Source organism: Talpa occidentalis, unplaced genomic scaffold (assembly GCF_014898055.3).
Source record: "Talpa occidentalis isolate TD23 unplaced genomic scaffold, MPIMG_talOcc4v2.1 talOcc4.10, whole genome shotgun sequence".
In the NCBI taxonomy this organism is placed as follows: Eukaryota; Metazoa; Chordata; class Mammalia; order Eulipotyphla; family Talpidae; genus Talpa; species Talpa occidentalis.
The window spans coordinates 30,432,650-30,452,374 of record NW_023600993.1 but is presented as its reverse complement, the minus strand read 5'-3'; the positions used below and the strand labels follow the sequence as shown (position 1 = coordinate 30,452,374).

Here is a 19,725-nt window from a genome sequence, read left to right as displayed (position 1 = left end):
CCATGGCCCCCGGGGGCGCGGCCGGGCGGGCGGAGGCGCAGGGCCGCGGCGAGTCCAGCCGCCGAGCAGCTGCGGCCCCAGAGCCTCCGGCGCGGCGGGCGGGGGGCGCGGGGCGCCGATTGGAGCCCGCGCGTCAGCTGGGGCCGCCGTCTGGACGCTTAAAGGGCCAGGCCTCCCTGCGCGCCGGCGGGGGGCGCGGACACGCGTGGTGGGCGCCGGCCGGGGGCAGCCCGCGCTGCCGCCGGCCGCCAGGGCGCCCAGACCGGCGTCCCCGCGGCGCCCTCCCCGGCGCTGGCGCCCCGGCTTCACTCTCGCGCCGAGCCCCGGCCCCGGGAAGTTCGCCGGGAGTCTAACCTGCGTGCCCTCCAGCTGCGCCACAGAGGCGGGGTCGGAGCCAGAGGCGGCCCTGAAATGGCGAGGCTGGTCGCGCCGGGCCCCCAACCAGCTGCGGAAAAGGTTTCCACCTGCTCCCGTGAGCGATCCAACGCTGAGGGGCCGAATCCCCCTCTGGCTTGGGCTGCTCTGGCTTGAGGGTGAGTGTGAATCTCCATCTGGCCCAGCCCCCTGTCTCTACCCTAGGGCAACCCAGGGCTCTCTCTCTGCAGGACGGGGTAGTGGGGGAACCGTACCTACCTAGTGGCCTCCTCTGGCTGCACAGGGCCGCCCAGGGCAGGAGCTGCAAGAACCTGGACCCCAGTGGGCCCCGCCAAATCCTTTATGGTGACAGGGCCAAGAGAAGAGAACGCTGGAGGAGTGAGGCCAGAGGCCCGGGCCCCACTGTGCCCCCCAACTGTCTGACCCAACTGCTGCTGAGTAGCCTCCCAGCTCCAGCTCTGCTGGGGAGATGCAGCCAGGCCTGCGGAATGCTGCTCTGGCATGGACACCAGTGGGGGCAGGGGGCTGGCTGTGCTGGCAGGAGGCTGCAAAGGAACTGCCAGGCTGAGCAGGCAACAGGGTGGGGGACCACCGGGCTGCTAGACTCGGCAGACCCAGGTGGTGACTGGGCTCCCGCTGTGGGGAGGGGGTCTCTGGGCCTCTCATGTGATTTATGCACTCAGATGCCGGTTCCATGTCCCCACCCCCACCACACCCCAAGCTGACTACTCCCCATTTTTGGTCACTCACATGGCCTTCATCCTGGCAATACCACACAGTACCCTCTGGCCCTCCCCCCGTGCATGCACTTATGCTTGCACACCAGCCCATGCCCTGCTGGAACAGTATCTCCTGGGTATGCCCCCTTATGAATGAACAGGTACTCTGGGGACTGCTCCAGGTGTCTCAGTTCTGGGTGCCAGGGTGGTAAATAGGGCAGAGGCCAAGATCACAGCAGGCCACATGTATAGTCTGATGCGCCATCCTGTAACGTTGCAAGGACTTCCCCTGAGGCCAGGATGGGGAGGCCCGCAAGACAAAGCAGCCAAGAGCCAGGGAGAGAACCTATCAGGGGCAAAGCCAGGAGTGATCAGAGAATGCCAAGAGGAAGGGGAGGATTGCACACAGCCTGGTGAAGGGTGAGGAGACCATGCTGGAAAAAGAGATGGGAACAGACAAGGGGCGCAGATGGGGACAGAGGGACATAGAGGTGGGCACAGTAAATATCCTGCACTTGAGTGGCCATAGGGAAAGCAGAGATAGCTTACTCAGTTCTTGGGGGTCTCAAGCTTGAGACCAGGTCACAGAGCCTCCATGCCTACCCAGCCTGTCACCTCAAGACTGCCTTCTACCTCATCCTCCTACCCAGCCCACTTCCTCATCTAACATAGTGGCCCGGAAGGTGGCAAGGGAGGGATTGTGTACCTGCTGGCTGGATCAGGACAGTGAGGCCCAGAGCAGGATAAATCACACAGCCAAGTACCAGCATGGGAACCAGGGATAGGAGCGGCTAGGACAGCGGCCTCTCCCACAGGCTGGGTGGAGCCTGGTTGAGACACCTGCACAGGACACTTCTCAGTCCATTTCCTAGCCAAGGCCTAGTTAGCAAGGGGTGTGGCCAGCGTGAGCAAGGTTGGGGGTATGGCAGTCATGCCAAGGAAGGGGGCTGGAGGTTGGGTGAGACAAGAGGGAAAGAGAAGCCGATTCTCCTTGAAGATCCCAGTTTGCTTACAGTCCATCCACAGGGGGAGCCACAGGCAGAGCTCTGTGAGACTGGCCCTTGGATCCCACTAGACTCCACAGGAAGGAGCTATTTGAGGAACTCAGTCTGGTGGGTTCAAATGGGGCTGCACAGAGCTGGAGCATGTAAGTTAACATTAACTAGTGCAAAGAAAGGAAGGTGCTCCAGGTAAAAAATAGCACCCACAAAGACCAGGCTGCAGGAGACGGCTCAGCATCTGGAACTGGAAGTGATTTGGTGTGACATCAAACTGTGTAGCTGCTGTAGCCAATGGGGCATGGAGGGAAAGCAGAGTGGGCAGTGCCAGAAAATGTGAGCCAGTAAGACAGCTTGGGGTCAGTGGGGTGGCAGGGAAGTTCAAACTACCCACTAGATACTGCCCAGGACCCTGCTGGGTAGGGGAGCATAGACCTCTGGGTATGGGGTTGGAGGGGTGTTGCTTCTGTCTCCTGCCTCCACTGAGCTTGGCACACAAACAGCCCACAGCTGCAGGGGCAGAGCTGGGGGGAGGGTGGTTAATGCAAACCAGCAGGTTGCCCAGTCCCCCCCCCCCACTGCCCCTAACTCCCCACCCCATACACGTCATGGCCTTGGCATTCGAGGCCTCCCTGGCAGCTTCCAGGATCCTCTCCCACCCTGTTGGTTCAAGGGACTGGGCCTCATGAGTGATTGAGCCTGGCCCTCCACGTGAAGCCTGCAGGACTCCTCCCCTCCTCCTGGAGGCAAGCCCAGGGGCCAGCGCCCCAGCCACTTTGATGTATGCTGGGCTCTATTTCTTTCAAACCAGTTCTAGGAGGGAGAGTTCCTAGTATCCCAGTTTTTCAGATGAACTTAATTATAAAGAATTTATCTAGTTACCCAACTAGGAGCAGCAGGGCAGAATTTGAACCTGGGTGGTTTGGCTCTGGCCCCAATCACTGTACCACAGAACAGAGGGCTTTCCTTTAAAATCAAATGTGGGAGGTGAGGCAATGAACTCAGTGGGAGCCCTTCTCAGCCTCTCGGAGACCCTGACCTAGTAGAGACTTTAGTTGCAGGAGGCCCTGGGTGCTCTGGGGGCTGAAATGCCAACAGAAGCCCTATGCTCCTTTGGCCCTGTGGCAAGCCAGATCTCCACGCTGGTCCTCATGTCTGGGCTACCATGTTAATACCTTCTCTCGGGGCTTATCTAAGGACTGCGTGCCTCTCAGGACAGATGAACAGTGAGAGGCCCAGGGTTAGGTTTCCAGGTGCAGACTCCGTAGCTCAGGTCACTCCTTTTTACAACAATATCCTCAGGACTCCAGGCTGATTGAAGAGATAAAACCCTCCCCAAGTTAGCCTGGGTCCTGCAGGCTTTGGAACTTGGCTTAGTCTGTGGAGCTGGAGATTGATGGGCCATAGACAGCGAGTGGTGAGCCTGAGGGCCTCCACCAGACACAAGTGCTTGTTCCCAAGCTTGGCCTCACTAGAGGCCTTTGATTGACAGGGAGGAGGGAAGGCAAGGACAAGTGAGCACTAATTTACTTTATACCAAAACTTGTCCCCAAACCAGACCATTAAAGCTGCAGGCCCCTTTGTATGCATGTGCTGTGGCCAGGCAGGTGTTGCCTTGTACCCATCAGGCACTGACTGGAGCTGCATAGGCCATCCTGAGGCCAGCAGGTACAGGCCTCCTCCAGGGTCCCCAGCTCCTTCCTGAGACAGCCCTCAAACCCTTGACAACATTAAAAGGACTTCTGACAGCAGTTCTCTCAGCACTCTCCTAGCTCTTTCTATCCTAGTCCCGCAGAGCTCTCTCCCCTCTGTCTGGGCAGCAGGCAGTGGATTTCCTCTTCTGGAAATCAGCAATCTGAAACCAAGATTTTCAACTGTGTACACATGGCTTCCAGACCCTATGTAGCCAGTCTGCACAACCAGCATGCAAGGTTTCTCACTTTACCTCTACAGCCTCTGGTCCCTTCTGGTGGTGCTCAGCCAGCACCAAAGGTTGCGTAAGGGAGAGCATTTTCTCTGATTTCTCTTAGCTAGTAAGTGCCATGCTAATTCAGAGCAAGTCTGACCAAAGCCTTTGACACCTTCCCAAATACTGTCCAGCTGATAAAGATGATCACCATGAGAATGTGAATGAAGATCCTGGAGCTGCGTGAAAAATAAGCCCCTGACAGCGTACAGGGATTCCCATATAGCAAACTGACTCTAAAATTTCCTATACATTTTAAAGCAATGCACCCAAATTTAACTATTTTCAAGAACTGCCAACCTTTGGGGTCCACTATTAATTTTGAAAGCAGACTATCCACAACGCAAGTCTTGCTGTAGATGTTGTATTCACTTAAAAAAAAATACCAATTCCTTTGAGTTCTGAGGGAAAAAAACATTAATTGTAATTGTCCTATGAATTCTCAAGTGGATGCTAAAAATATAACCATGAATGTTTTCTCCAGGAGTGAGTGCTATGTCCCGGTGTGCCACTGTCAGGGAGGGCATGTGGAGGCTGTCGTTGGGTCAGCAGGTAATTATGCTTTCCCTACACGGCAACTCATAAGTGGGAGGGGACATATTCCTTGCTCAGCAAAGACATCTGTCTGCAGGTCACCTCAGCTAGCGAGCAACATCAAAGCCTGGAGGAATCCAGAGTCTGCAGGGGAGGGAGACCAAGAGCCATCTGTACCTCTGTGGGTAGGTGAACACCACCGCCTGAAGTTGTCTCTAGCTGAATGGCATGCTAACAGCCGTCCACTCGGCTAGAAGAAAATAAGCTGCAGAAAGATGAAATCTCAAACTGGCTGGGTCAGCGAGGAGACTGTTTTCTTTTCCATTTCAGAAAGACTACTGAAGTCTGGATGAGCACAGGAAGATGAAACATGCACAGACTCAACCTTAGACTAAGTATATATTTTAATTTCTACAAGGGTCCCCCTTTTCAGTTTTAGGGAAATTTGAATGTAGTGTATACAAATTAAGACACTGCCAATATGTACAAAAGTGTTTCTACAGTTTTTGAACAATACCAGCTATATCATGTTTCACTGCAGTAAACAGGACATTACAAAAACAGTCCAATAATGCATTTTCTAAGAAGCACAATACACAACATAATTCAGTTTTATTAAAAATACCTCAAAATACAGAACAATCCCATTTAGGAAGAAAAGCTGTTTCTGTAGTTCACTCAGTAAACACACAAGTTGAATGCTGCAGCTCAGGGCTCTTCTGTTCCATGAAGAGAGAAAACAAGGTTTCTAGAGCCCGCTTTTTCAGGGAAAAATTCCACCCACAGTTGAGATGGGCGAAGTTTTTGTGAGTACAGGCAGAATTCTAAAATGCTTCTCCCATTCCCTGCCCCAATCCCAGGAAGTGGGATATCGCTCGTGTGCTGATGTTACATTCTATGGCACAGATAACCTTAAAATGGGGAGAATGTCTCAGTGGATTTGATCAAGTCACACAGACCTTTATTACAGAGGAGGAAGGCAGTGAGAGATGAAGCATGAGAAGGACGACGTGATGGGCCATTTGGGCTTGAAGATGAAGGGGAGCATACCAGTGCGAAAGTGAGCAGTCTAAGGAGCTGTGAGGCTCCTGGCTGGCAGCCAGCAAGACTGAATTCTGCCAGTAATCTGAATGAGCCTGGAGGCAGAGTCCTCCCCAGAGTGTCCATAAAGGAATGCTGCCCTGCTGACCCTTGATTGCAGCCTTGTGAGGAGCCTGGGCAGAGAACCCAGCCACACCTTGCTGGACTCATGAGCTACAGAACTGTGAGCTAGGAAATGGGTGTTGTTTTAAGCATCTAAGTTTGGGGTGATTTGTTAAACAGCAACAGACCACTACTATACTGCCCGAGGATAACTATTCTTAATTTGGCAGTTTCTGTTTGTTTGTCCCCACCACCCCCACTGAGTATTATTAAGCAATATTCTCCTTTGCAGGCAACTTTTGAAAACACTTTGTAGGAATCACACATTGTTTTACATTCGCTAATAAGTATGTTTGATTTAAACCCTCTAGTCTAATGTACTCTTGCCTGTCAACTTGGCAAACAACTAACTGCATAACCCTGTTTATGAACCTTCTATGAGTGATAGTTATCCCCCAAAGTCACCCCTTCATCCATCAAGGGTTGTCAGATCCCTCAAAATGAGGGTTCTTTCCTACTTCCCAGGCGAGGCCTGAGGTAGGATGGCACAGAGTTCTACATCAAGCATCCAATATGAATTTCTTCTGCATAACTGGTTTGGACTGGCACTAAGGTGATTAAGTACACTTGGGGAAAGAAACAAACTAAAGGTTAAGAAAAAAAAAAACAAAAACAAACCCACACCAGTTTTTACAGATCAAATCATCTTTGGAGGAACCACCCAAAACTGAAAATGTGTAGTTTATGTCATCTGTTATCCCAGTTTATTCCTGTGGCAAAGCTTCGCTGAGTGAGCGTGGGTCACGATGGAAACAGGAACAAACATGCTGGTGCTCAAACAGTTCAACTGCTTTGTGGCAGATCTCTTCCTTAAAAGATTTAGAAATACAGCCCTGTGAAATGTCTTCAGGAAGGTGGCAGTTAGATTTTGGTGTTACTTTTAAAGTCCACTCTTCAAATCACTTGTTCAGAGGCAGGCATACACATCACTTATGGGCAGTACCCCTGAGTGGCTATTATGCCAATCCTGCCTGCCTCAGGGGGCCCCACAGTCCATACCTGTGCTTGCAGAAACCCTCCAAATATTCAAAGTGATTACAGCCCAGAAGGAACTATGTTTGGTGCTAGTAAATAAAGAAAAAATAATTCATTTCTCCCTCTCATGAGATTCTAATGTATAGTAGATAAGAACAATGCTTAAGGGGGCACCAAAAAGTGCCAAGCACCAAAGCATGAAACTGGAATACAATTTTTTACAATCAAAACTTCTGATAGTATTTATTAAAAAAGCACATAAAACATTGGGTCCTTAGAGACAATGCAGCTATTTATAGTTAAGGCTGGTTTATTATTTTGAACTTTCCCGCCAGCCTGCAGTAACTCAGACAGTGGGATATATGATGACAACTTTCCTGATCCTCTGAGACAACAAAGAAGGAAGGAATGAATTAAGAACCCCAGAGCTACTGTCTTATACTCCTTGCAACCAGTAGTATCAATTCTGGGCAGTTTGTTTTTCGGAGCATATATGTATAAGACTCTGTGTAAGTGATATATAAATATTTGGCTACGTTTAACAGTTCACCTTCACGATTCGATATTTGGCAGCATATATGCTAAAGCCTTAATAGCGAATCAAAAAGAATTTTATTCTAGGGAATACATGAGATAGGAGAAATAGTGTATCTAAAATAATATTGTAAATTATATTTAAATTTCATGATTTCTTGATTCAAGAAAATAAAATTAATTTCCATAGTTGGCTACTGTAGAATATGGCATAAAAATATTTCTGAGACATAGCTGTATTTAAATTCTGCACACTGTAAATGAACAAGTAACAAGTATCTATCTTTGAAATTCATTGCTAATATTGAAATAGAACAGATTGCCATTAAGTTTCTTAAACTTTTAAGTTACCAGATATTTACAATTAAGATATAATTTGTATCAAAAAAAGGACATTTCAACTGTATCTGCTGCTTTCACTGGGGCTCCGGTGATGGGAGTAACTTCGGTCACTTTCACTGTCAGAACCATAAGATCTACAACTCCTGTATATTAAAAAAGCACATAAAACAGATTTTTAGAGACAGTACAGGCATTTGCAGATAAGGGTGAAACAAAGCAAAACAAATACACAAAACCACTTTAAAATGTCAACCCTCTGAATTGCTCACCTAGCATCTTTTTTGATGTAAGTGGCTTAAAAAAGCAATACTGATTTGGCACAGCACAGTCGGTGTAGGATGAGTGGTGTACTGACTGTGGTAACACGGTGAACTTTGCAAAAATGTTTTGGGTGATAAATGGTAGGTAGGTTAACATAAAATAAACATCGTATCTTGGGTAATTACTTGAAATTCACTAAGAATAATTTTCCACATTAAAATGAACAACAGGACCTCCCCTGGTGGCGCAGCGGTTGAGTGCTGGGCTGCGAAGCTGCCCGCAGCCTCTGTAGTGCTGGTTCGATCCCCGGCTGCTGGCGAGGGTCCCGCATGGCGCGCAGACCTCTCCTGCTGCGCAGACCTCTCCTGCTGCGCCCGCTGATCCCCTCAGCAGTGTACTTCGTCAGTCTGCCTATTCTGTTCCCCGCTCTGGTGAATTCTCTCACCCTCCCGCACTTCTGACTGTACCCAGTGCTTGTATAAATAAATACATAAATAAATCTTTAAAAAAAATAAAATGAACAACAATTAGTTAGGCTGAGGAATTAATTTAGACTGAGGAAGGTGCATGAAAAAAGTTTCATTAAAGATAAGGCAATCAAAATAGGGGCTCACTAAGAGGCGAAGATAAGGGGCAGGGAAAGGAACACTAGGATAATAAGCCAAGAGGACCTGGCTATGGTCATCACTCAGTTATTTTGAAAAATATTTACTGAGAGCCAGTCACTTTACTAGATGCTAGCAGCAAAACAAAAATAGATCAAAAATAGTTCCATGGGGATCCTAGATGATACAAAATAAAGGCTAAGACAAGAAGTTAGGAGCAGAAAGGGCCTGAAATAGGCAAAGGCTTGCTCAGAGGCACACAGAGTGGGGTGGGAGTGTTGTGCCTCAAATTTAGCAGTCAGAGAGGGTTTTCCAGAGGTGATGGGTACAATGGAGAACTGCAGGCCCAAGGGGGTCACTTCAAGAGGCAAGAAGGGAGATGATATGTTTCTAGTCAGAAGAAAGGTTCTAGTAAATTCAAGGAGAGAGGATAGAAAAGTTCCACCTGGAATTGGTTGGTAGAGAGGACATGTGTGCTAAGGAGTCTAGACCTGCCCCTTAAGGCAGTGGAGAGTTCTTGAAAAGTTTCAAACAACAGATCACACTGATATTCTACAAGGATCATTGTAGTCATGATGGATGCAAGGTAAGACTGGAAGCCACCAGAAAAGGGACATTAGAAAAAGTCACCAATAAACACTTTTGCAGTAGTACCCAAAATGTTATAAAATATATAATATCTATAGATATCTATAATATATAAAAAATGTTTACTAATAATTGAGAAGATACAAATCAATCCTGCTGCTGAACTGACTGACATGTTATTATGATTTACATTTTTTATTTAAAAAACTGACAAACTGGGCCTCCCTGGTGGCGCAGCGGTTGAGCGCTGGGTTGCGAAGCTGCCCGCAGCCTCTGCAGCGCCGGTTCGATCCCTGGCTGCTCCCCGGCCACCAGAGGAGGGTCCCACATGGCGTGCAGACCTCTCCTGCTGCTGCTGCTCCCCTCAGCAGTGTACTTCATCAGTCTGCCTGCTCTGCTCTCCGCTCTGACTCTGGTGAATTCTCTCACCCTCCCGTACTTCTGACTGTACCCAATGCTTGTATAAAATAAATAAATAAATCTTTAAAAAGAAAAAGCTAAAGACCTACAATTTCAAGCATGGAAACTTAATCATTTGAAAAAAAAAAAAAAAAAAAAAAACAAAAAACCAAAAACTGACAAACTGGCTTTTCCATTTCTAGCAACTAGCCTTATTTAAAGACTTTATTTCTTTATTCCTTAAAAAGAAATGTCTTTCCAAGGACATATGAATATATAAAAATCCATTTTAAATTTAAAAAACAACCCAAAACATTACCTGGCAACTCTTACTACAAAGGCTACTCTTAGTAGCTGCCCATGAGCTGTTGAAATTCAAGAATAGACAGAAGCATCTCTGTCCTAAGATGATTATGTGTTCTCTTCTAGTTTATCACCTGGCCCGCCAAGTGCCCACAGTAATCTACAGTGCTCAGAAGGAGACACCCACCTGGATCGCCTATTATAACTTCTGCCTCGGCGGTAACTGTCACTCCTCTGGCTTCTACTTCGACTCCTACTCCTGCTGTAGTAGCTATCGTAAGTGTAGGACCTGCTTTAACAGCAACAACAAACACTTGTTTTCCAATTCAAACATTCATATATTACATTTCTTTTTAGGATCTTAAGAGTATTCTAGCTTAGAACATAAACATTATGTAACAACTTGAGGATACATCTGCATAGTAAGTAGTGGAAAACATTTAACAATTGCCCAAAGTCAGACTTATCATATTAAACAGAAAACTGTTATTTATTTTTTGCATTGAAAAATGTCGTAAAATAAGCACTGAGTTGTAAGAATTAGGTTGATCTTATTAGTCATTATATTAAATAAACACCTGCTATTATAATCTGACATCAGTTGTCACATGACACTGGAGTCTAATGGGCCAATAGGTAAAAACTATCAAAAAGACCTCATTTAGAAAGGATATGATTTCGAGAGATAAATACATCCATTTAAATTATTCAATAAAATACAACACTTTTTAAAGGGGAATTAATGAAGGGTTTAATAAATAAGGCCTTTTTAATTTTGCCCCCACAAGTAGTTACCCAACCTCTGTCCATACCTGGATCGACTGTGGAGATCGTAAGAGCTGCTCCTGGATCTGCTCCTACTGGATGTCCTAGTAGTAACCACATGAAGAATCATCATCTTGTGGATCAGGACAGGACAGGTGGTATCAAAAAATCTAGGCATTTCTTTGCCCATCAAGGAGAAGGCACAATGAATTCTAATAGCTATAGTTATCTTATTTTTATACCAAAGCATAAATTTATAAATTTTAAAGCATGTTTAATAAGAAAAAATTCATTTTCTGCAGGTCTGCTAGGAGGTACACATAAAGAAAGTCACTGGGAGGCTCTAACTGGATGGGGAGGGGAAAGGTCTGCACAGGCAGGACACTTAGACATAACATGAAGCTGCAGCAGTGGAAAATACCTGAGAGGCAAAAAGGGGAAAGAAGATGGAAGAACTAGAAACCAGGGTTCTCCAACTTTGGTCCCATTTCCCAACAATCCTCCTATCTCAGCCTCTAGCCCAAGTCAAGAGGTGACTGCAGAGGGGAACGCAGGTTAAGGAATATGCAGTGGGGTGAGGTAAGGGAGGGAAGGCAGTAGTTAGAGCATCTCTTACATATTTCTACTTCTCATTCCTCACTTTGATTAGATGCCATCCTGAGAATAGCCATTAAGAAGCCAATAGTTTTTCAAAGAAAGGGTCAGATGAGGAAACAGGCCAGTCTAGCTTTTAGCAGTGACAAGACTCTTCTCAATAGCTGCCCCACTCTACCTGTGCAGGCCTTGAGCAGTAGGGAGGGTGCATCCCCACACTCACCTATGACTTTTGTAGCTGCGGTAGGAACTGCTCCGGCTTCTTGTGCGCCCTCTGCTGTACCACCCTCTGCTCCGACTCCTAGAGTAGCTTCTGGATCTAAATTAAAAGCGGAAAAAATGTAATTATATTAATTAACAGTGTTGTTAAAATTAATTGCTGGTAGGAAGGAAGGGGGAAACACAAGAAAGGTTTTTGGAAAGGTCTCACTAAGTCCTCACAGTGCATGTGACAACGAAAGAGAATGAGGCTTTATATGGAATAGAATTAGAAAAATAGAAAAGGCTGGCACAGGTATGTTCATAAGAACCCTATTTTTAGTAACAAATGAGGAAATAATCTAAATATCCATTAACAGTAGATGGATTAAAAAAAAATCAAAGCAGAGAGAAGTTGAAATATTCCTAGGTAGGAAACTGAACTAGAGAGATAGCTTTGGAAGAAAGAGCTATAAAGGGTGAAAGAGCCTGATAGCTATAAAGGAAAAAAAATGAAAGATTCTTACTGTATTTTAAGTTCAAATGATGAAAATGAAGTACAATATACTTATTGGTATGACGTAAAACCATGAAATATTTACAAGGAAAAGTAAACAAATCATTATTCTTATTACCATCACCAAGTTTTTGTTTTTAAAAATTCTCATGCTCTGCACCAATATAGTCTACGAAGATAAAAGTTAAGATACAGCCTGAACCAAAGAAAATACAAAATTTAAAGCCTACTGCTTTTACCCTTTCTCCCCCTTACTACAAGTCGCGCCTTGGGCATCTCTGGCTCCCACCTTCCATATGTGTAAAATGGTGGGTTAGAATCAAGTCCCCTATATTCTGTAATTTCAGGATCCCTGCTGAGGCATCACTAACAGGCAAGAGAGCAGCCTCACACCTTTAAAGATGAACTCGTCACCTATCATGGTAGCTCATTTCTACTGCCAGAAAGCTTGAACGGACAGCTCGTTTTTTCATATTGAGTCCAAATTTCTTACCCTGAAATCACTCCCCATTTATCCTCAATCTGCTCTCTGAGTCACATAGCACAAGACTTCTCTTTATTCCTTCCAGATATTTGGAAATAGTGATCTGGTCCTAATTCTGATGTTCTTTCAGGCTAAACTCTAACAGACCCTCCTTCTGAAGAAAAAAAAGGAAGGAATATTATTGCTCACCGATAAGATGATGTGGAACTTCGTGATCGACTTCTTGAGCGACTATAGGAGACAGACCTTGTTCTGTGTCTTGACTTGGTTTCAGATTTACTTCGAGATCTACTTGGACTTCTGGACTGACTATCACCATCCCGACTAGGTGTCTGCTCATCACTTGAACTCTCCTGATTTCTGGGTCTCCGGTTTAAGCGAGCTGTCTTTCTTACTTCATCAAAGAGAGACCCAGGCCGAACTTTATTTTTGCTTTTAATTTCTATTCTCAAGCCTTGTGGTTTTATTTCAGGCACAGTAGTCAATGCCTTAACTTCCACAGCACTGGACGCGGTAGCAGTCGGTGCTGCCAGGTTTCCTATGCCCTGTAGGGGTTTCCATTTATTATCCATGAGGCCGATCTGGCTCTTTTCAGTCCCCTCCCTCTTCACAGTGCTTTCTCCAGCACTGCTGTCCGGTTTCCCCACTTCCCCCGCTGCTTTGCTGTCAGACGTACTGCTTTCCTGTTTTAGCAACTCTGCCTCAGGGGATTCCCTTTGCTTGTCCTGCTTTAGAACAATGCTTGTATCTGTGCTGGCAAGCCTTGAGTTTCCCAGAGGAGAAGTCCCTTCTACTTTTGCTGGGGAGCTCCTGTCAGGAGTGCAAATCTCCATGTTGTCATCTGTTTGAAGCACATCCTCCACTCTGCTGGGGACACTTTCTTCAATATGCTGAATGTCTGGGGGAGAAGTGGCTACATGTTCCTCAGTATTTACGGCTCTGGGAGAAGTGCTCAGTTTACTATCATCTTTAGCATGCTGATCAGTATTTGATGAAATTGTCATATTATGCTTGGCTGGAAGGTTGCCATCTTCACAGGATTTCTCAGTTTGGGGAATATTTTCTTTTATGGTTTCAGTGTTTTCAAAAACTTGTTTTTTTTCTTTTGACTGCTGAGTAACTTGCTTTTCATTAACCTCCTCCTCCTCCTCTTCACCAAATTCTAGTGGAGGCTGCCAGTGAAATGCTTGTTTTCGTTTTGGAGGTTTGTGCTTTTTGTCTTTTTTCCCTTTCAATTTTTCTTTCACTTTTTTGCTGTGGTCCCTTTTAAGATTTTCCCTTGATACGTGTTTGTGCCTCCGTTGCTTTTCTCTCTTATTTTCTGAATTTGAACAGGAATCCTCAGAAACAGAGCTTGATGACTGCTGTTTGCCCGATTTCCAAGTGCCATTACTATCAGGCAATGAAGCACTTGCTGCAGACTTTGCTGTGGGTTTGCCTTTGATGTGAATTTCACCAAACTCTGATTCCGAATCTGATGTGGCCTCACCTTCCTCTTTATCGGAAGATTGCCGGGAATCATTTTTACTGTTCTTCATTACATCTCGTTCTGAATTTGACTCAGAGTCCCATTTACTCCCAGCATAATTCTTTCTTTTGGGTCTACTGGCATTTCTAAAGTGATCAGAAAGATTCTCTTTCAGAGTTCTTTTTTTTGAACAGGAGCATTCCCGTTCAGACTTGGGTTTCTCTTCATCTCTGTTTTTCTCTGGTTTATTATTCATTTCCATGGGAGTCTGCTTCTCTTTTTCCTGGGTGGACTGTGTAACCTGAACACTTGACTGTTCACTGTCTGAAGAATAATCTAAAGATGACCTGCTTTCACTATACTTTCTCTGACAGGAAGACTTGTCTCTGCCTTTGACATATTTATTGCCAAGTGTCTTCTCAGAGCTGCTGCTACGCCTTTTATTTGAAGTGTTATTTTTTTTCCCACTGGATTTAAATTTTCTCTTCGCTCGTCTTCCATTATCACTGCTATCAGAGGAGTATGAAGAGGATCTACTACTCTGTGAGTGATCGCTGTACTTATTTCGTGAGTGAGACCTAGATGAGGGAGATCGAGATCTTGAATGTGAACTAGCTAGACTTCGAGATCTTGTGTATGATCTGGAATAAGATCTACTCCTAGAAGATCTGCTCCTAGACCTTGGTGAACTCTCTGAACTTCTATCACTGTATTTTGAATAAGCACTCTGATCACTTTCTGAATTGTTTCCTCTTTTATGGTAGGTTGATGAACTACCAATCTCTTTAATATTTGTTGAACTGTAAGTGCTTTGGATAGGCAGCAAATGGGTTGTTTTAGCTTTCATTTCTTGAATTCGCTCATAAGAGGGCTTCCAGGGCTTCTGTCCAGGCTTCCACCTTGAAGGAGGGGGACTATCACTCAGTGGTATTACAGGAATGTTTTCGGCCACCACTGGCTGCACTACAACATTTTCATTTTTTGGCACAGTTGCTCTTAAGGGTTCTGTTTTAACTGGCTTATTTTCACTTAACTGAGGGGCTGTCCTTCTTGGTGACTTTGAAGCTGTCCTTTGGTGCCCTGACTTGGAACTAGATCTGGACTTTGATCTACTTCGAGAATGTGATGAAGATTTTGATGGAGTCCTTGATCTTGAGCTTCCTCTAGAAGAAGACTGGGAGTGAGATTTCGACCTATATGAGTCTCTGCTAGAGTGGGATGAAGAGCTCTGGTCATCCTTATCAGATTTAGACCAATCCCTCTTTGATGAATGATGAGATGATGATGAGGAGGAACGAGATCTCCTTTCTCTATCACAAGAGGGTTTCATTCGTCGGGTGGAAGATTTTGAGGATTCTATGTCAGAGGGTACAATAATCCTCCTCTTCTTAGTCTGTTTGTGTCTTCTACAATGCTTCTGTTTTTTAGCTTTCTTTTTATGCTTAACTTTTTTCTCTTTTCTGCGTTTTTTATGATGACCATCAGAGTGTTTTGCTGTACTAAGATCAGAGTAATTTCCATTATAGGACCATGATCTGGATCTCTGGGACAAGCTTCTTTCATCCCATCGGCTTGAACAAGGGTCACTTAACCTATAGAAAAGAACATAATAATATGCGTGCAGTTATATATAAGCATGTTTTCTATGCCTTAAAATTACAATATGTCTGTTGTCAAAACAAATGTATTGATAAACCTAGGTAACAACAGAGTATTGACTCCATCAACACTTTAAGCACATGTAGGAAAAATAAATCAAAAACTGATAAGCCTGATCTTGACCTTATACTTTCACAGAGACACAATGACATCTACCAACAGATTCACTTGCAAAAGGACTTTTTCAAAACTAAGCAAAGAAATCCAAATTTGATACTAACTGGTTTTGAAATCTAAACTAATCACAAGAGCATTGTTGACATAAAAGTTCCTGGCTGTGATTTGCTTATAGCCCTCTGTGCCTCCAGGAAGTTTTTGAGGGAGAGTCAAATCAAGTTCCCAAACAATTCTGTTGATTCTCTGCAGATACAGAATAGTTGCCTGGACTTTAAGAGAAGCCTCTTTTTTTTAAGAAGTAAGCATAACTACCAATTTATCTCACCCCCATAGAGGTAATAAAAACTTTCTCCTGAAGTTTTAGTTAAACCACCTATTACAGAAATTATACATGAATATTACAAGAAAAGTGCAAGGAAAAAAAAGTATAAGAAAACAGATGTAGGCATTACAATCTTAGTGGTAATGTCAGGGCTCAAAATTGAGAATTCTTAGTACCACTGTTTCTAAACCACTTTCACACAACAGATGCATACCTATTCCTCCCTCTTCCAATTTCAAACTGTACTGTTAGACACCCAGATTAAAAAAAGAATTCTACCATGAACAATTATACATACACTGATGTATATGAATATACATTGGTATAAGTTTCACTAACTATTCTGGGGTCAGTTCATTTTTAAAATAGATATTCCGATGTGGATGTCAATGAGGATTAAGAGATGTGTACACTTCTAAAAAAGCAACAGTCCCTGGGGTTGTTAATGCCTACGCTAGATATAGGTTTTCCTATCATTTATCAGTGACTAAAAGACATGTCCAGGAAAGAATCTGCTATATAATGTTAACTTCTGGTTATTACTAAAATTGAATAAGAAATTTAGTAGGTTTATAGTCTTCTAAGGAATAGGAGTGTTTTTACTCAAAGTTCTTACTTATCTCCTTTACTCCATTTTTCTCCACTAGGTGGCCTGTATGCTCGTAATCTCTGCATTTCCTCTTTCCAGTGAGGAGGCGTTTCACTGCTATCATCATCATCTGATTCAGAGCAGGATCTTGATCTTGGAGGTGTGTGATAGCGCTTTAAAAACAAATGAATAGCTATTTTTAAAATACCTCTCATTTACAGTCATTTATAGGACAGAGCTAGATATAAGACCCAAGCTCAAACCCCATTCAAAGGCACCAATGACTGAAATACAGAAGGTATATAAAGTTAATTTGAGCATAGGGGACTCAAAGAAAGGGGAAAAGACTAAAATTCACCAGTAACCACACATGAAAATTTCCTCTTTGAGTTACACTGGTTACATTTATTAGTCTACTTTAGTGAACATCCTAAGTTTCTCAACCCACTCAAGTTCATTTCACAATTTCATTTCAAACATAGCAGTAAACTGACAACAAACAGCAGTACCATCGCACACAATTAGCTCTCTGAAGAGAGTCTGAACTATACCTAAAAATCAAAGCTAGGGTCTTACTTACAGACATTTTACTGCTTAGAATAATATTTTGAATTGAGGCAACACTGGTTTACAGCATATTTTGTGTTTTAGGGGGATAGGATTTCCCTCTTCAGGTGTTGTTACCACACCACTCCCACCACCAAGATACCCATAGTCCTCCACCATAGTCCACTGTGCTCCCTCTTTACTTTTGTCATCTCCCCTCCCTAAATAAGTGGTTTTTAAAAAGAAAAGTCTTAACACATACAATTGTGCCTCTTCCTTTAATCTTCCGTCCAGATTTTGATACAGATGGTTTCTGATCACTTAGAACAGGTGTAACATCAAGAATCTTCCTGAAAAGAGTAAAATTAAAAATAAGCAAATGCTAGACAGTTTTCTCAATGTTTAAATGCAGAATAAGATCCTCTAGTAGAAAAAAAATTCACTGAGATTTGTAGAATGAGACCCTCCACATAATCTATTTTTCTAAGCAAACCCTTTAAATGCCCAACTTAGGGGAAAAATATGACCCAATTGGACAGAAATACACAATACTAGCACCTATTATTTTAAGTACAGTATTACTTTTAAACAAAATCCTTTTATAGATGTCTTTTTTCAAAATAGTGTTCAAAGGGAATCCTGATATACTCCTGCTCTGCAGGGAGCAGAGCAGGCAGAAGGACCGAAGTACACTGCTGAGGGGAGCAGCGGGCGGCAGGAGAGGTCTGCGTGCCATGTGGGACCCTCCTCTGGTGGCTGGGGAGCAGCCGGGGATTGAACCGGCGCTGCAGAGGCTGCGGGCAGCTTTGCAACCCAGCGCTCAACCGCTGCGCCACTGGGGAGGCCCTCCATGAACTCTTTTCATACTTCAGTTTGTTTTGTGTCTGTTATTATTACCATAATGGCTTGCTTTTACTGAATATTTACTATCGTGTGAGGCATTATGATAATAAGGATTCACAAAAGTATCTTTTAGTGGGGTTAAATATTCATTAATATTGGCCATTTCAGCCATATTTAAGTGTACAATTATATTCAACGATATACAGCTATCAATACAACTTTTCCAAAAATTTTCATCATCCCAACAAAAACTACCCATTAAGCATAACTCTCCATCCTTCCTCATTCCATCAGCCTCTGGTAACCTCTAGCTTATGGCTGAATAACATTCCATTGTAGGTAGAGATCATATTTTATTTATCCATTCATCTGCTGATGGACACTAGGGTTGTTTCCACTGTTTTGCTATTGTGAATAATGTTGCAATAAACATTATCATTCAAATATCTATGAGTCTATTTCAATTCTTTTTTAAAAAAGATTTCTTTATTTATTTATGCATACAAGAGCTGGGGTACAGGCCAAAGGTGTGGGGGGTGAGAGGATTCACAGGAATGGGGAACTGAACAGGCAGATTGACTGAAAAACACTGCCGAGGGGAGAAGCGGGTGAGTCAGGAGAGGTCTGCTGTGCCATGTGGGTTGCTCCCTGGCTGGCCGGGGTTTGAACTTGTGCTGCAGAGGCTGCAGATAGCTTCATAGGTTGCGTCTTAACCCCCTGCGCACCAGGGAGGCCCTATTTTCAATTTTTTTGGATATATACCTAGGAGTTAAGTTGCTGGGTTACATGGTAAATCTATGTTTAACTTTTTGAGGAACGAATAAACTGTTTTTCATAACGGTGGTATCATTTTCATACTCCTACCAGCAACGTATGACCATCTCAATTTCTCTATACCCTTAGCAACATAGTTTTTTTGGTTGTTTTTTTTTTTTTGTCTTTTTATTATGGCCATCCTACTAGCACAAAAGTAATAATCTCACTGTGGGTTTGATTTGCATTTCCCTAAATGACTAATGATGTTAAGCACCTTTTCATGTGCTTACTGGTAATTTGTATATCTTTTTTTGAAAACTATTCAAGTGTTTTGCCCATTTGAGTTGTCTCTTTGCTATCGTTGCTTGTGTTTTTGGTGCCAAATTATAAGCATACAATGCCAAATCCAAGGTCATGAAGATTTATCCCTATGTATTCTTCTAAGTTTTAAGGTTTTAGTTCTTTAGATTGTTGACCTAATTTGGGCTAATTTTTGTATATGATGTGAAGTAGAGGGTCCAACCTCATTCTTTTGCATGTGGTAATCCAATTGTCTATCCTTTCTCCACTGAATGGTTTTGGCAATATCAGTTGGTCACAGATGTGTGGATCCACTTCTCAGTTCTATTCTAATGATCTATCTATTCTTATGCCAATATCACACCGCTTTGCAGTGAGAGTTTTAGAATCAGGAAGTATGATTTCTCCAACTCTGCCCTTTTTCAAGATTATCTGGCTATTCAGGAGCCCCTCTTACAATTCCATATGGATTTGGGCATTGACTTTTCCATTCAGCAAACAAGACTTGGAATTTGATAGGGTTTACAATGAATCTATAACTTGCTTTGAACAGTAATGACATATTAGCAATATTAAGTTTTCTTAATATCTTAATATTTTCTTAATATCTCAATCTAAGAATGCAGAATGTCTTTTAATTTTGAGCAATATTTTATAATTTCCATTACACAAGTCTTTCAACCCCCTTGATTAAATTTATTCCTAAGTATTCCTAAGATGTTATTTTAAATGAAATTGCTTTCTTAAATTTCCTTTTCAGATTAT

General features: G+C 43.6%; 1 protein-coding gene and 1 long non-coding RNA gene across 13 annotated transcripts in view; one reads left to right on the top strand and one right to left on the bottom strand.

The window, feature by feature from the left end:
* Positions 1-314: 314 nt before the first annotated feature.
* Positions 315-18,346, top strand: LOC119258710 (uncharacterized). 6 transcript variants are annotated; one of them, XR_008551179.1, is made up of 6 exons: positions 315-533; positions 4,543-4,987; positions 9,929-10,078; positions 10,591-10,722; positions 16,574-16,675; positions 17,686-18,346. It is a non-coding gene; the product is annotated as an uncharacterized LOC119258710 (long non-coding RNA). The 6 variants fall into 6 exon arrangements; XR_005128291.2 differs by lacking the exon at positions 315-533 and having other exon boundaries at positions 3,711-4,777; positions 4,923-4,987; XR_005128295.2 differs by lacking the exon at positions 4,543-4,987 and having other exon boundaries at positions 10,594-10,722.
* Positions 4,425-19,725, bottom strand: part of NKTR (natural killer cell triggering receptor) — a 52,506-nt gene continuing 37,205 nt past the window's right edge. For 5 of the 7 annotated variants that reach the window (XM_037526886.2, XM_054693353.1, XM_037526903.2 and 2 more), the window contains 7 exons: positions 17,324-17,411; positions 16,543-16,688; positions 12,550-15,420; positions 11,385-11,480; positions 10,615-10,671; positions 9,990-10,094; positions 4,425-7,789 (listed from right to left, as the gene is read on the bottom strand). In XM_037526886.2, the coding sequence (XP_037382783.1) occupies positions 7,702-7,789; positions 9,990-10,094; positions 10,615-10,671; positions 11,385-11,480; positions 12,550-15,420; positions 16,543-16,688; positions 17,324-17,411 (3,451 nt within the window). In that variant the 3' untranslated portion in view covers positions 4,425-7,701. Of the gene's footprint in view, positions 7,790-9,989; positions 10,095-10,614; positions 10,672-10,699; positions 10,748-11,384; positions 11,481-12,549; positions 15,421-16,542; positions 16,689-17,323; positions 17,412-19,725 lie in introns of those variants that run through there. The other 2 variants (XM_037526889.2, XM_054693351.1) reach the window with 2 other exon arrangements.